Source organism: Drosophila tropicalis, unplaced genomic scaffold (genome assembly GCF_018151085.1).
Source record: "Drosophila tropicalis isolate 14030-0801.00 unplaced genomic scaffold, ASM1815108v1 contig_593, whole genome shotgun sequence".
Lineage (NCBI taxonomy): Eukaryota > Metazoa > Arthropoda > Insecta > Diptera > Drosophilidae > Drosophila > Drosophila tropicalis.
The window spans coordinates 2,987,258-3,001,572 of NW_027173070.1; the positions used below are offsets into that span (position 1 = coordinate 2,987,258).

The following is a 14,315-nucleotide window of genomic DNA, read 5'->3' on the forward strand; positions in this document are numbered from 1 at the left end:
TTATTGGTTCCTACAACTAACTGCAGTTCTCACTTTGATGAAATTAGGTGGACTTTTACTTTGGCGTATCAACAAAATGCATAATATATTACTTTTTTTATTTGTACAAACTACAAACCAAAAAAGGCTCAGGCTATATTCGGCCTTGCCGAAATTTACATACCGCTGGAAAATCGACAATGTACTATTTCGAGACTCGTAGAATATGTACATATATAACTAAAAATATTACAAATCGGTATCGACCGTTACTTAATATTTCCAAGAACCTATATAATATGCCGTATTATATTGTCTACGGATGTAGAAGTTGAAACAGAATGTCTTTGTTTGCGGTTGTGATGGAATGAAACGAAATACCAAATTTGTTAAACAAATTAAGACTAAGGCTGCATCTGCTGATTAACGAATCACTTAACCGTCTAGTGGTGTGCCCAAATAAACCATGGACACCTCAGTGTTGCCATAGACAGCAGATACTGTGGGATAAAGCTTCTTATCGGGCAGACCTGAAATGAAACGAACAACAGCTTATTAACCCGAAACTTTTTACAATTCAAACTTTTCTTTATCGTAATCTGGTACACAACTCAATCAATCGTTAAAGATTGTACTCACCACGAAATGCCACACCGAGAAACTCGTAGTTCTTCTCAAATGATAATGTGTTATCATCACAATCGAGGATGACGCGTATGCGTTCGCCCACTTGATATTTCGGGGCATTTGAAAGCAGGGGATAGCTGCCTTGCATATCGCCATTGTGTAGCAGATGATTCTCAACTAAATTCCAGCCCCAGCTTTGATCGTCAGATCCCAAGAGGGCAACATAGCCATGGCACTGTAGGGCAGCATCTTTAGTGGATATACCAATCACCGCTACAGTTCCCAGTGGTCCCTCCCATATCACTTCCCACGCATGTCGACCATGGCGAAACCCGATTTTCGCTCGCGCTGCATCCGTACTCTGGGCAACAGGATTGCTAGAAAGTTATGAGGGATACGGATAAGTAATACCTGAACTATTTGGGGGCTAATGACTCACCGATGCAGAGTAAAACCGTTGGGCTTAATGTATACATTTCTGGAACAGTCGTTGGGACTCCAGGCATGAAAATACGCTCTCAGTTTTGTCTTGTAAGTCGAGACGGAGGTCAGTAGATCCGATTTCATTGCCTCCTTGGGCAACTTATGGAGGCAATGCCACCGCCATACATCTGAGTTTTCGTCATTGAGGAAATGATGCCAACTCCTGCACACCTGCGAACAGCGACTGAGGTCGTTCAGATCGAGGTAAGAGAAAATCACTTCAAGAACATTAAAATTGCACAATGCAGCCACCGGATCGACCATTTTACGAGTGCTCTCACAATTAGGTCTGCTCTCTGATCGCGGCTTGTTATATTAGTAGATATTGTCTTTTTTGTTTACACTCAAGGGTCGTTTTTGTCATTGTTTTATTCATCAACAACCATTTACAGCTGGTAGTGCTGGGAAATGCAACGATGGCACCCAGTGCTGTGTATTTTCATGCAAAATTTATCGATAAGTTAGAGTGACCGGCTAAGAGTGGCAACTCCAAGTCAACAGCTGATTGTTCTGTGCTATTAAACATGGTTCGCGTTGGCTTGCAAATTTCTTGCACTTTGGAAAATATTGAAAAACTGGAAACTAGTCATCCGGATTATGCTTTCTTTTTAAAACTCACCTGTAGCAACTGCGGCGAGCAAACAAACAAATGGCATGATGTCACCGAATCGGAGAGAGTGCAGCAGGACACCCGGAACTCAGAAGGATTTAATTTCTTTATAAAGTGTAAAATGTGTGGGCGAGAAAATAGTATCGACATTGTCGAGAAATCCAACGGTAAGGGGGAGAGCTCCTATATATGTATGTATAAATATGACTATTCATATTATTGTTACAGCGCCCTACACTGCGGATGATGCCGGCAGCTTCAAGACTATTGTTATCTTTGATTGCCGGGGTGTGGAACCTGTGGAATTTTCCCCACGCGCTGGCTGGAAAGTGGAATCCTCAGAGAACGGCCAAAAATTTGAGGATGTTGATCTATCTGAAGACGATTGGGTTGAGTATGATCAGAAAAATAATAATTCTATAGGAATCTATGAGTTTGCTTCGAAATTTATAAAATTGAAAAAGTAATAAACTTGTTTGCGTTGAAATAACATTTTTTTTTAAATTCAAATATTTTATAAATATTGATTAGAAAAAGTGTTTCATTCACATTTAAGGAATAAAAACGCAGGGATAATTAGAATGTTCTGTTGAAATTTCCCAAGATACATAAATAATCAAAATGACACAAATATTGATTGATTTCCAACAACTATCCGTTTTTCTTTTTGTTTGTATTCCTTAGTAGTAAAATATATAATATTTTGCATAGTGATTTTTTTTTTTTTTAGTTTAAATGATACATTTTACTTTTCATATAGAAAATTTAAGCGTACGCAATTCTAATAAATATTGTGTTTCTTTAAATATTAGGTAATTTAACATTAATATTAATGTTAGGCTGAGGCGCTTTTAAGACACTATTGTATAGTACAGTATATAGTAGTGTAGAATAATTATGCAAAAATATAGTAGTTAGATATATATATTCATTATGTCTCTCTCTCCCAATTGAACGCTATCTGCCGCTCATTTGTTGTTTTTTTTTTTTTTGTTTTGCTTACATAAAAAATAAAATAGAAAGAATTAATAGTTATAAACACAACGCCACTGGATAAAAAAGTAGTTCAGAGGACCCTAACAAAATTATAAATAAATGAATGCGTTAAAGTCAAGTGTTGCAAATTTGATAACTTAGGGATTACGAGGAGGATTATCTCAATCTTTTTATAAAATAAATTCATTATTTTGATTCTAGTTTTGTTTTAGTTTTGTGTTTTAGTGGCACTTATCGGCCACAATGGGGAAGCGTACGACACGGATTTCGTTGCCATAATCACAGACAACCGAGTCACAGGCAAGCATCATGATCTTTGGGCATAGTTGGAGATTGGAGAAATCCAATTTAACTTCACGGGCTGGCTGACCTGTACGAACATCCCACACAATGAGCGAGCCTGCAACAACAAAATTAAATCAATAATGGATTTCAATTAAAATAGGATCGTTAAGTGGCTTACCCATTTTGCTGGTGACTAGCAACGATGGTGTCAACATTAACAGACTTGAATAGGCATTCGAGATGTTGAAGGTGGTCAACAGATTGCCCTGAAAGCGTTCCCACACACAAATTCTTTCATCGGTGCCCAATGAAATGACATAGCTTGGGGCACAGGCCAGATAACTGACTGCACCGTCATGTGCCTGGATATTGTACATGCAGGCGCCTGTAAATAGATCCCACACACACAGTAGACCATCTTGTGAGCCAGAGCCACCGGTTCCCGGTTGCCAGCGATCCACAAAAAGACAAGTAATGGGTCCACAATGACCATGCAGTGTGTACTCCACATCCGTTTTGTTGAGGCAATAAACCTGAATAGAATTTATTATTATTTATCTTGTTAACTCTGTGAGAGAACTTACTTTTAGGGTGTGATCCTGACTGCCAGTAAAGACCATGTCGTTGACCACTTGCATGCAAGTGATTGGCTGCTGATGCGCCAGTCGCACACCCTCCAAAGTGATTTTCATCTCCTCCTTGGTAGTCTTCTGGGACGTGTCTTGATGCTGGCCACGTGGCATCATTAAACCCAGACTTCCAGTTGATCCCGTTCGTACATGGGCTGTAAATAGGAAATAACATTGTAATGGGCAATCAACGAACAATTTTTATTAAACCTACTTCTCCTGTAGGCCGAGGTGAATCCCCAATCGATCTGCTTGCCCTTGTAGTACGTCTCTAGGCGATAGAAATCCAAGCGTCCATTGAGACGCGCTACTATAACTCGATCCCCATTGAGATGAATGTGGGTGATGCCTTGATTTCGTTTGGCATCCTCTTGATAGGCACATTTGAGCACTCCGGCGGGAGATTCCCAGAGCTCGACACGGCCATTGGCACAGCCCACAGCAATGAGATTATCAAAGTAATCCAGGCACCATACCGGTGAGATTGGCAGTTTACGCATTAGCGTCTGTCCATCCTGACGAGGTTGTGTAGCAATCTGCATCTCTGACCTTGCAATGCTGGTCAGTTGTTCTCCACTGCGGGCATCCCACACCCGTATCTGACCTTTGAGGCAACAACTTATGATGTAGGCCCCATCGGAGACCAAACACTCGATGCGATGTTTGTGACCAGCAATCTGAGTTGGCACACCCTCCAGAATCTGTTCGGTCTTCATGTGTGGGGCCTCCGATTCATGCCAACTGGAACGCCATTCGGCATAGTTGCGGGTGCAGATGCATCGATAAAACACCACCATGGTATAGCAGAGCACAAAGATGCTGATGCAGGCCAGCAAAATAGCAAAGAATATTTCCATGGGACTCTTGGGGACCAAAGGCATGCCACCAGGCATAACCATGGGTGACTCACGCCGCACATCGTCATCATTAAAGTCCAATGGATCGAGAGCTGCGGCCAAAGCCTTCCATTGGAAATTCTGCTGCAGTTGCTCTTGAGGATTACGCAAGAGAGTGGCCAGCTCGGGTGTTATAGCATGGGTCAAACGTATTGTGGGCAACAGGGTGACATATTGACCACTTAGCGAAACATTGTATTGCTTCATAATGGTAGACCAATGGAAGTTGGATAGAAAATAGTTCAACTCGAAATTGGGATAACGTAAACGAAGCAATTCCGAGGCAGTTTCATTGATTATCTCTGCATCGTGTAGGGATTCCATCGGAGTACTCTTATAACTGCTGCTGCTAGGTGCTGTTGTTGGCCGCCAACCCTGTAGAAAACTTCGTACCGCTCCTCCGCCTGCCTGGAGTCGACGTTGTAGCTCTATGGTGGCACTCATCGTGCCATTACCCTGCATACTAAACAACTGCTCCAGGCATCCGGAGTTGTAGACAATTGAACAGATCCACACAATCATCCACACCATAAAAGCACGCTGAAAGAATCGTGTGCGGGCCCAGAAATTCACAATTTTTATCCGTTTCGGTATATGAGGAGCAGCTTGACTCGGCGAATGCCCATTGACCAGTGAACGCTGTTCTCCCGGGTGTATAGATTCGGCAAAGCACAGCTTGGGATGCGATTGAGAACGTTGAAATTGTCCCACTGGAACAAAGGGAGGCAAACTTGGATTGGCACCAAAGAAACGAAAATCCTGTCGATTGGAACCTCCCCCAGCTCCTCCCTGGGTGCAACTCAACATCATTTTCGGCAAATGCTTTGCTTCCGTCGTATATTCCGTACGTTTGATATTCATAGCGAGAATGGTGGAGAAGAGCAGCATTTGGAGCATAAAATCCGAGAGTAATCCGACAATGGCGAATATGCAAAATTCTTGTATAACAGGAACGAATGTGGCCAACCCAATGGTCAGAATGGTAATCTCAGTCAGCAAAGTCTTTGAAATATGCCATCCCTCTTTGCTCAAGGCCTGAGCCACACGAATCTTCACATCGAAAGTCTCATTCATGGACACCACACTCCGCGTAATCACTAGACTATTCTCCAGACCCACCAATATTACCAAGTACGGGAATATATCCTTTGATTGCAGCGATATGGTAAGACCAAAAAAGAAACAAAGACCCAAAGACATGGCCAAACTTCCGCCCGTGGTGAAGACACTACACAGCGCCAATAGCATACGTGAGCGAAAGACATCGATCTTCCGCACCGAGAAATACACATATACAAAGACCAAGATGAAGGCCACGGTCAATGGTAGAAATTCCCAGATTTTATATTCCCCTGGATAAAATATATACGTTATGGTCGATGGTTCCTCCGCAGGTGATGACGCTCCCGATGGCATTGCTGGCAGCGGTGGATAATAACGCAATAATTTCTCCTTCAATGTCTCCAAATATTCCGCATCATTGTGCTTCATCACCAGCGTCAAAGCGTATTGAATAATCCGTGATCTGGCTCGCAAAGGATAACGCTTAAAGCCCGTATCCTGTATGGGCAGACCAAAAAGCATTTCCGCGGTCGACACTTTCGATTTTTGCAGATTCTACAAAATATAAAAAAAAATTGATTAGGTTTTTGCTCTATCTCATCATAGCTTATCTATTAATGGGCAATTGGGGGGTCTATTTCAGGAGCGCATTTTAAAGTGAGGTGAATTAATAATGCAACTAAGAACGTTTCTTTGTTTCGTAAACAAAGTATAAGGATAATATAGTTTTAAAAATTTATAGCAAAATTAGATAATGAGTTCCAGTAGCAGTAATTCCGCCCCTGGAAATAATTGCTGGGCTAGCAACAAGTTAGCTCTTTGATCCCTAATACAAACATTAGTATAGTATCCCCACTAGACCACGCAATGTTACTCATTCTCAATGACTGGCCATTTTGGATTTTTAGTAAGAAACAAAAACCAATAGCAATAATAGGCGTATATTTTTCATGCAAGGTACAGTAAAATGTCGCTAATCGGAAACCTTTTAATGCCAGGCTGAAAATTGAGAATCAGAGTTTGTCCAGCTTGGATGTTAACCAAAGAAATTCTATCTTATTTTACATACACTTCTCTATTTTATTACTAATATTTCTTTCGTTAATCAAAACAAAATTCTTCTAAATAGTTAACATTTTTTACAATTTTCGATATATTTTTTAAGTTCTGATAGCTGTTCAGAGATTTGTAGTTTCCCTTCTTATATTATGAACTAATTAACTATTTTTTGTTTATTGCTGACAATTTTCACTTCTTGTTCTATTGAAATGTATTGTTAGATTTATGATTGCTTTATCTCTTTCAATTCGTAATCTTAACAGCTAATCAGCATTATATAGAGTAAGCAAGAGGGCAATTCGAATTGTTGTCAATGTGAAGGTCATTCTCAAAATATTAATAGTCGATCGATTGAACTCGAATTCGAAACGACCTTATGGAAAAGAAATCAAATTAATATTTGACGATGAGCAATCAGAGGAAAGTTTGTATTCGATTAATCAACCTGACCTCGTGTTATTATTAATAATTCCCATCAATGTTTAACAATTCCATTGAATATTCTTTATCATGCATAATAAATAAGGATTTTAAAGCTAACTTCTGCAGAAATTATGCAAGTTCTTTGATAATCTCTTATTTCATTATCCAAAAAAATAATTCAGAAAAGCTTTGTGCAAGTGATTCAAATTTTATAATACCCATAAAAGAAATTTATCATTGTTGCATTTTGCAAGATCTGACTGCCGACTTTACTTTGCTTTTTTATTGAAAACTATAAAGAACGACCGACAACAATTGAGCAAAGTTTTTGTCTGTTAATTGGCACGCAAGTTCAAGGCCCTTAAAGACACGACAGGTCTATCTAGAAAAAAATTGCCGGCATAAGCTTTAATTCCAAATAATAAAAGCAAAAAAGAAGAAGCAAATATATATATACATATATATAATTGCACAGAGCGGGCATAAAATTATCGCAGCAAATAATAATCAGATAAGAGTGAGAGTGACTCAGTATGACGGACAATTTGTTACATACGATATATGTATCTATCTTTGACTATGTATATATGCATAGGTAATGATTATTGCATCGATCGACCAGAGAGTAACTTAGTTTGTATACCCTCTCATTAGCACTAAAACACACACACATACAGACTCGCCGGAACGTGTGTGGTCATTTAGATAAGTAAATAAATGGAACATCTATACATGATATACAGAGTAGGGGAATATACCAAAGGTCTCACTGGGTCTGGTCTGGGCTGGAACTTGTGTGTCTAGACTTTTTGCATAATAAGTGCTATATCCGAGAGATGCGTCAATATTTGCAACAAGTGTAAAGACCTAAGCTTTAATAGTAAGACAAACTATCGAGAAGGTTGTTCATCTAGAATGCAATTTGTCAGTTCTCGTTATGGATTGACTATACTTATAGGTAAACAAATCAATTTGTGGATAATCTAATGGAAAATTTGTATATTTCAACAGCTGCAACTGAATTGGCTCTTAAAAAATTAATTTAAGTGCTTTTCTTATTCTTTTTACAATTTATTTTTCAATGTAATGAATATTTAGTAGCGAATCAAAGAAAGATAAAGAAAACCACAATACTTTGATTGATAATGTTTAATGGAAACTAATTTATAAGAGAATCTATTTAGTTTATTTTCCCAGTCACTAACCAAACACACTGATAACTGATTTGTATCTGAGTAGGGCCAAGCTTTTGGCAGGTGTGCCCTAGGTTATCAAATGGCCAGCTGGCTATATAATTTCTTTGATTTTACGACACTTGAAACGATTTTACGGTTGATAATTGAAAAGAGTTAACGACATTTTAAAAAAATTTGAACTACAGAGACTGAAAACATGCATGCAATTTCCATTGGGTGTGAAAATATCTATTAGCCACACCAAAGAAAATCAGTACAGTGACTGACATATGTTTCAATACTTACATGATATTGAAATATTGTGTTCAATATATTTGTGTCTCTTGTGAAATTTTGGGCATTTTGTGCCCAAAGATTTGCCGGTGACAATAGCAGACAACCATATTCGGGAAAGATTTGATCCAGTTGCCCTTGGGCGCCACGCTTAACATTCTCCACATGCAGGCAATTGTGCTCCAGTGTACGCTGGCTGCAAAGGGAAAAGTAATTTAACTAAGTAACAAGTAACAAGCACTATATATAGAGAAATGTACATATAAGTATATATGTATATAGATACATTTATGTAAGTACTTTCAATTGAATTAAATGTGAGACAGAGTCGAGGGTAATATTTTTTCCATAGGGATGGTCTTTAATGTGGTTGAAAATAAGTTTCAAAAATATTATGAATGTTATTAACAAATTCGAGTCGAAATGTCCTGCATCCAGTACTGAAAATCTTTTGTCCAGTTTCTAAAACTCTAAATAAATCTAGGAATATTTGAAATTTTTTTATAAACTCTCTATTCGGAGAAGTTAAAAACCAGAACACCCCATAAATCAATTTAGACTTTAACGAATAGATTTTGATATTTTAGAACATTTCTCTTGACATATTAGACTCAAGAACGACTCTTCTTGATTTAAAAGTCCACCCTAGAACAAAACGCGGAACATGATATTCTCTACAGTTGATTGGAGGTCACTTACTTTTCGCCACTCTGATGATTGCGCACAATTTCAAGCAATTTAAAGACTTCATAGAGCGGAGCACGAAACGCATCCATTAGCTGCATCTCATCTGACCAGGGCAAGACACTGGCTCTCAATGTTATCTGTTGTACATAGAAAAAAGCTGGACTACTCTGGGCCCAGGGCAGGAGAGGTGGTGGACTGCGATCCGGAGTAGAGTTGTTATTACTGGGCAATGGATGGACAATGCCAGGAGGTAGTGACGTGGATGATGCCGACGATGAAGTGGCTGCTGATGCAGCTGTAGTGCTTGTTGCCTGTGTTCCATTTTGATGAATTGATGATGCGGGTCCTCCTCCGCCCCCTTCATAGGGCAAGATTATTTTAGTGGGTATGGTACCCGGCAACGGTATATTAATCAGTGGATAGCTTAAAAGAGACCGGGAGAGAATGTAAAAGAGAGATTAATTGAAGTAGTCTCAGCTGCTAATTAGTTAGGTTTGCTATTTTAAGACTTGGCGCGCGTTTCATTTAACGCGTGTCCCCATCACAAAAACCAAAACACAAATTTTCAATTATTATTACCTAGCACAATGTCTACTATACATATGTGTGTACATATGTATATAGTATATATTCAATTGATACTGATTTATCAGCATATTTCGGTTATTCATGTTGTTGTTAGAACTAAAGCTATATGTATTCAAGGTTAGGTGGCAGGCCACGACAAATATTATAGACAAACCCAAAGGCTGATAAGACGCAGTCAGCCAGTCAGCCAGCCAGCCGGGCCCAGGCTAAAAGGTAACTCTCCTAAGCAAATGGAATCAATCTAAAGTCTGATAAGGGCCCAGAACCAAATAGGTTGCTGATCTTGCCCAGGGGGAGTGACAAACAGCAAACAAGTTGGCAACCAAAATTTCAACTTTAAACTTTCATAAAAATATGAATATAAGTCTATCAGATAGATTAGAGGAAATCTTTTAAGCATCTTCTTATCATTGTGGGAGTCCCCTTAATAATTTTCCATAAGCAAATCTTATCTTAAAACATTTGTAACTTCATATACACTTCTACTCGTTCAAATTCAAATGCATTAAAATCAAAATGAAATGTCTTCGTAAATTTTCAGCTATTATAAAATTAAAATAGATCAACAAAACACAACAGATGTTCGACATATTTAATTATGAAACGTAAAAAAACCTTTGAAATTCTTCATGGAATATTTTAATGCCAATGTCATACATATGTACATATGTCTAGACATTATTCCTCACTCGATGGAATCCGAAATTAACCAAAAACAAAATATAGTTGTCGAATTTACAAAACTGACAAATCATTGTTTAATTTTTGTTATCACGTTTCAGTTTGATGTTAACTTTACGATATTGCGAATTGAATGAAATGATTTTGACTTATCAATTAAGTACGTAAATAAAGACTAAAAATACTTGAAAAGCTATTTTTGAATATGAATTTTGGGATTACTTTGAGGAATGAATTATAGATCCTTTAACCTAATTAAAAATATGTTTACTCTTTAAGATTCTAACCTACATCGACAAAAATCTATTATACCTTTTGCTTATAATATTAGAAAAAATCAGTATCAGTACCTCTTAGTCATTTTGTCCCATCCAAAAGAAGTAAGGGTAGTTGGTTTATTATAAGTAGGTATAACTGTCTAAATCGTTTTTAATTCAATTGGTTTTCTGTATATATGCACATAGCTATATCTGCACTGCATTAAACGCCATTTGAGTGTTTCTTGTCCCTTATCAACTGGCAAATCCATTTTATATATGGCACATATGTATGTATATATGTATATATATATACATATTCATATAGTGGTATATACATATGTATGTATTTCACATCGATTGACGCATATTCAAACACTGAACTCTGAATGTGCGATCGAAAGGAGGTGTGCCGGGGGATGGTTAAACAAATTCCCGACTAATCAGTAATATTATCTAATAAATGCAAGTGTAAGCAAGTTTACAATCACCGTAAATTAGGGGATCGACCTCCACCTCCATCATGAACGACTTCCCATATTGTAATTATGGAGATCAGGGTAACAACAAATCGCGGAAACGCCCTGGAAGTGCTAATAATCTTACCAAGCGAGCAAAGGGCATATCGATGTAAAGAGTCGTTATAAAAGGAACTACAGTATCTTATTATCGTTGGCTTTACCTGAGCCATGAACATTTTAATTGAATCGTCGAAACCCTTTTTTAACTTCAAAGAAACCCAATAGGATCGTTTATTAGACTCATCCATTCATTTAAAATTACATATTTTATTCAAAAATGTCATATTTATGAATACCAAACTTTAAAATGAAATATAAATTGGGGTGGAAGTAGTTGGCACACGATTTTCAAAACATTTAAGTTATATAATTGTCTACATATACATATGAACACACAACATTCATTCATATGTACATACATATTTCGGTTATTATAAATTTTTGTTTCGTTCAACATGAAAACCCCTTGTTAAACCCCATTTAGCTCTCTATGGAAACCTATTAAAAAAGAAATGTGTATCGTTTAGTCACGCTCAGTTGATCAGGTTAAGGAATAAAAATGGTTGAGTCATGCCACATTTAGGGGTTAGTTTAACCCTAGAAAGCTTTCGTTATGCTTTGACCAAATGCTGAATCATGATAGGGTGAAAAAGAGACGTTTAAAGGCGGCTCTTCTAGGTAAAATTTATCCAACTTTATTTACTTTATTTTTAAAGTTTTTAAACAAAGTCAATAAAATCTAGAACGTATTTAAAGTCTTATGAACAACTTTGTAAATTGATCGGGAAAGAGTAAGTATTCCATATTTGTCATTCTTAGGGTCAAATAAGATTTTAATGTAAAGCCACGATGACAATAGGAAACACATAGACCTGTGGAGTCAAGCTATTCCTCGGTTTAAGTTCTTTTAAAACGTAGACATCTTTATATGGGAAACAAAGATGTTTACCTCATACTTATTTATGTCCATTTACAAAATTTCATAAAAATTGGTACAAAAATATCCGAATTATACCTATAAACCTCTTTGTACAACTGTCAGAAATTTCGAATAATTTTTTTTAACCACATGCTAAGAGCATTCCATATTCGTTGTAATACATAAAAAAGTTTCTTTCTATATGATATCATATGGCGTGGGGGTGGGTGAATCGATTCTTCTAGATGGCTAACAACTTTTATGTTACTTGAGCTATTCCTTAATCTAGAGAAGCATTTTGATTATTTACATTTAGCTACATATGTATGTACATATGTATGTTTCTTGATATCAAATGACACTAACATATAAAGTTGCTTAATGTTTTGCATTAGTTTTTCTTTTAGGATTTGATTCCATGAAAGGCTATTTTAATGAAAAAACTTTCCAATCCACTCTATATGGGCTTTGTGGGAAATATTTGTTTAATTTTTTTTAGGATTCACACAGTTTAACATCCGGTCGCAGTAAATTAAAAATATATCAGTTGATTCCAAGAACTTAGGAAATTTTTTTTAAAGTTGAGAAACTTACCACGATAGCAAAATCGCCATGAGAGCAATACTGGTGGCACATGTGGGATAGCTGGAGAGGAATAGGCCATGCTTATAATAGAAATGCGATACAGAAGCCGGTAAGCCAGACGATGATGATGATGAGGAAGAAGAAAATGCAGCAGCAGTAGTATTTGTTGAAGACGAGGGGGAGGAAGTGGAGGAGTGTCTGACCGCTGCTGCTGATGAGGCAATTTTTGCTGTTTTGTTGCCGCCGGTTCCATTCGATGGTAATGTTGAGGCTGCTGCGGCGGCTGCTGCACGTACAGAGCCAACAGAGCCATCTGTTGCGGCAGCCATATTATTGTTTTTGTTGTTTTTTGTTACACCAAAATTAACAAATACACACACATACACGAATACTTTTTTTACACACACACACACACACACGCGCGCAAGAACACGAAGAGGCACAGTGCTTGAAAATAACTTTGAACTTTGTTCAAAAAAACTACAAAATGTATGAGTTCTTACTTTTAGTTTAGTTTATTCTTTTTTATTTTCTTTTGTTGTTGCTGTTGTTGTTGTGGTTGGTTTTGGGTTTCTATAATTTTGTTCTAGAGTAAATTACGCAATTTTGCATATTATTTGTATTTGTATTTATTAATAGCGTTGTTGTTGTTGTTCCGCTATGTCGATACATTTTGTTGCTGTTGCTGCTGCTGCTGCCTTCACACGTCGTTTGCCATTCTATTTGATTTTCTATTGATTTTTCTTGCGCTTCATTCGCACCTTTTGGCCTCCTCCGCACACGTTCTTGCTGCTGCTGTTCTTGTGTTTGTTGTTGCGGATTGTTTTTGTTGCATTAATTGACGTTTTCGCGCATCTTCCCCACAGCACACTCACACAAAAACACGCTTCACACACACCCACACACACATGTTCGGTAAACGGTGACGGTAACGTCGCTGCCGCTTCCCAGTTTATTTATTTTTTTTTTGTTGAGTCAATTAAATATTCTTATTGTTATCAAATTATCAAATGGAAACGGTTTTCTTTCTCTTGTATTTTATTTATAAATTGTATTATCAATTGGTTGGTGGTCTGCAAATTCTTTTTTCTTTTTTTCTCTCTCTCTCTCTTTAGCTCGTTCTGTGCCGCAACTTTGCCTTCCTTTTTAGAATATTTGCGGCGCATAAAAAAAGCGCTGCAATTCTTCCACGAAAAGGTTCTAATTAGTTAACACCGTTCGAGTTCAAAGTTCACTTTTACCGAAATCATTTAATTAATTTCTATCGATATCCTTTGCCACAAATTAAGCTTTTTTTGGCAGCACGTTTTTTTTTAACTAAACAATAAAAAAATACCGCCGACCGCCACAACAAATACTTCGCTTTTAACTAGTGTTGACAAGTTGGCTTCTTTCCCGTTAAATCTGGCTTTTTATTGCGCTGAAAATCGGCCAACGGCGAGCAGCGGGAATTTTTTATTTCTTTCCTATTGTTTCGCACGGATAAATTTACATATATAGTTGGTTGTATAGATGCGCCTTCATTCTTTTTATGTTTAATTCTCAAAAGTTGTGATGTT

The 14,315-nt window shown here is 37.4% G+C and overlaps 3 protein-coding genes across 3 annotated transcripts; 1 reads left to right on the forward strand and 2 right to left on the reverse strand.

Moving 5' to 3' along the window:
• Positions 1-33: 33 nt before the first annotated feature.
• On the reverse strand, positions 34-1,496 carry Fsn (F-box synaptic protein). The gene is made up of 3 exons (XM_068291940.1): positions 1,046-1,496; positions 619-983; positions 34-509 (listed from the first exon to the last, which is right to left on the reverse strand). Exons 1-3 carry the CDS (start codon positions 1,351-1,353, stop codon positions 415-417), a joined length of 768 nt encoding a protein of 255 aa, XP_068148041.1. The 5' UTR covers positions 1,354-1,496; the 3' UTR covers positions 34-414.
• An 85-nt stretch (positions 1,497-1,581) lies between these two features.
• Positions 1,582-2,189, forward strand: LOC137575994 (UPF0587 protein CG4646). Its single transcript, XM_068288798.1, has 2 exons — positions 1,582-1,866; positions 1,928-2,189. The coding sequence occupies exons 1-2, from the start codon at positions 1,614-1,616 to the stop codon at positions 2,164-2,166; spliced, it is 492 nt and encodes a 163-aa protein (XP_068144899.1). The 5' UTR covers positions 1,582-1,613; the 3' UTR covers positions 2,167-2,189.
• A 147-nt stretch (positions 2,190-2,336) lies between these two features.
• SCAP (SREBP cleavage activating protein) lies at positions 2,337-14,114 on the reverse strand. Its single transcript, XM_068288797.1, has 7 exons — positions 12,766-14,114; positions 9,218-9,628; positions 8,531-8,714; positions 3,824-6,122; positions 3,565-3,764; positions 3,159-3,513; positions 2,337-3,095 (listed from the first exon to the last, which is right to left on the reverse strand). The coding sequence occupies exons 1-7, from the start codon at positions 13,083-13,085 to the stop codon at positions 2,917-2,919; spliced, it is 3,948 nt and encodes a 1,315-aa protein (XP_068144898.1). The 5' UTR covers positions 13,086-14,114; the 3' UTR covers positions 2,337-2,916.
• Positions 14,115-14,315: the final 201 nt, after the last annotated feature.

Excerpts from the sequence above, each read along its gene's own strand:
- SCAP (XM_068288797.1), bottom strand. The coding sequence starts at position 13,085 with ATGGCTGCCGCAACAGATGGCTCTGTTGGCTCTGTACGTGCAGCAGCC. Across the intron at positions 9,629-12,765 it reads ATGGCGATTTTGCTATCGTG|CTATCCACTGATTAATATAC; the intron begins GTAAGTTTCTCA and ends GTCTCTTTTAAG. Across the intron at positions 3,096-3,158 it reads GCTAGTCACCAGCAAAATGG|GCTCGCTCATTGTGTGGGAT; the intron begins GTAAGCCACTTA and ends TTGTTGTTGCAG.
- Fsn (XM_068291940.1), bottom strand. The coding sequence starts at position 1,353 with ATGGTCGATCCGGTGGCTGCATTGTGCAATTTTAATGTTCTTGAAGTG. Across the intron at positions 984-1,045 it reads AACGGTTTTACTCTGCATCG|CAATCCTGTTGCCCAGAGTA; the intron begins GTGAGTCATTAG and ends ATAACTTTCTAG. Across the intron at positions 510-618 it reads TCTCGGTGTGGCATTTCGTG|GTCTGCCCGATAAGAAGCTT; the intron begins GTGAGTACAATC and ends GTTTCATTTCAG.
- LOC137575994 (XM_068288798.1), top strand. The coding sequence starts at position 1,614 with ATGGTTCGCGTTGGCTTGCAAATTTCTTGCACTTTGGAAAATATTGAA. Across the intron at positions 1,867-1,927 it reads CATTGTCGAGAAATCCAACG|CGCCCTACACTGCGGATGAT; the intron begins GTAAGGGGGAGA and ends TTATTGTTACAG.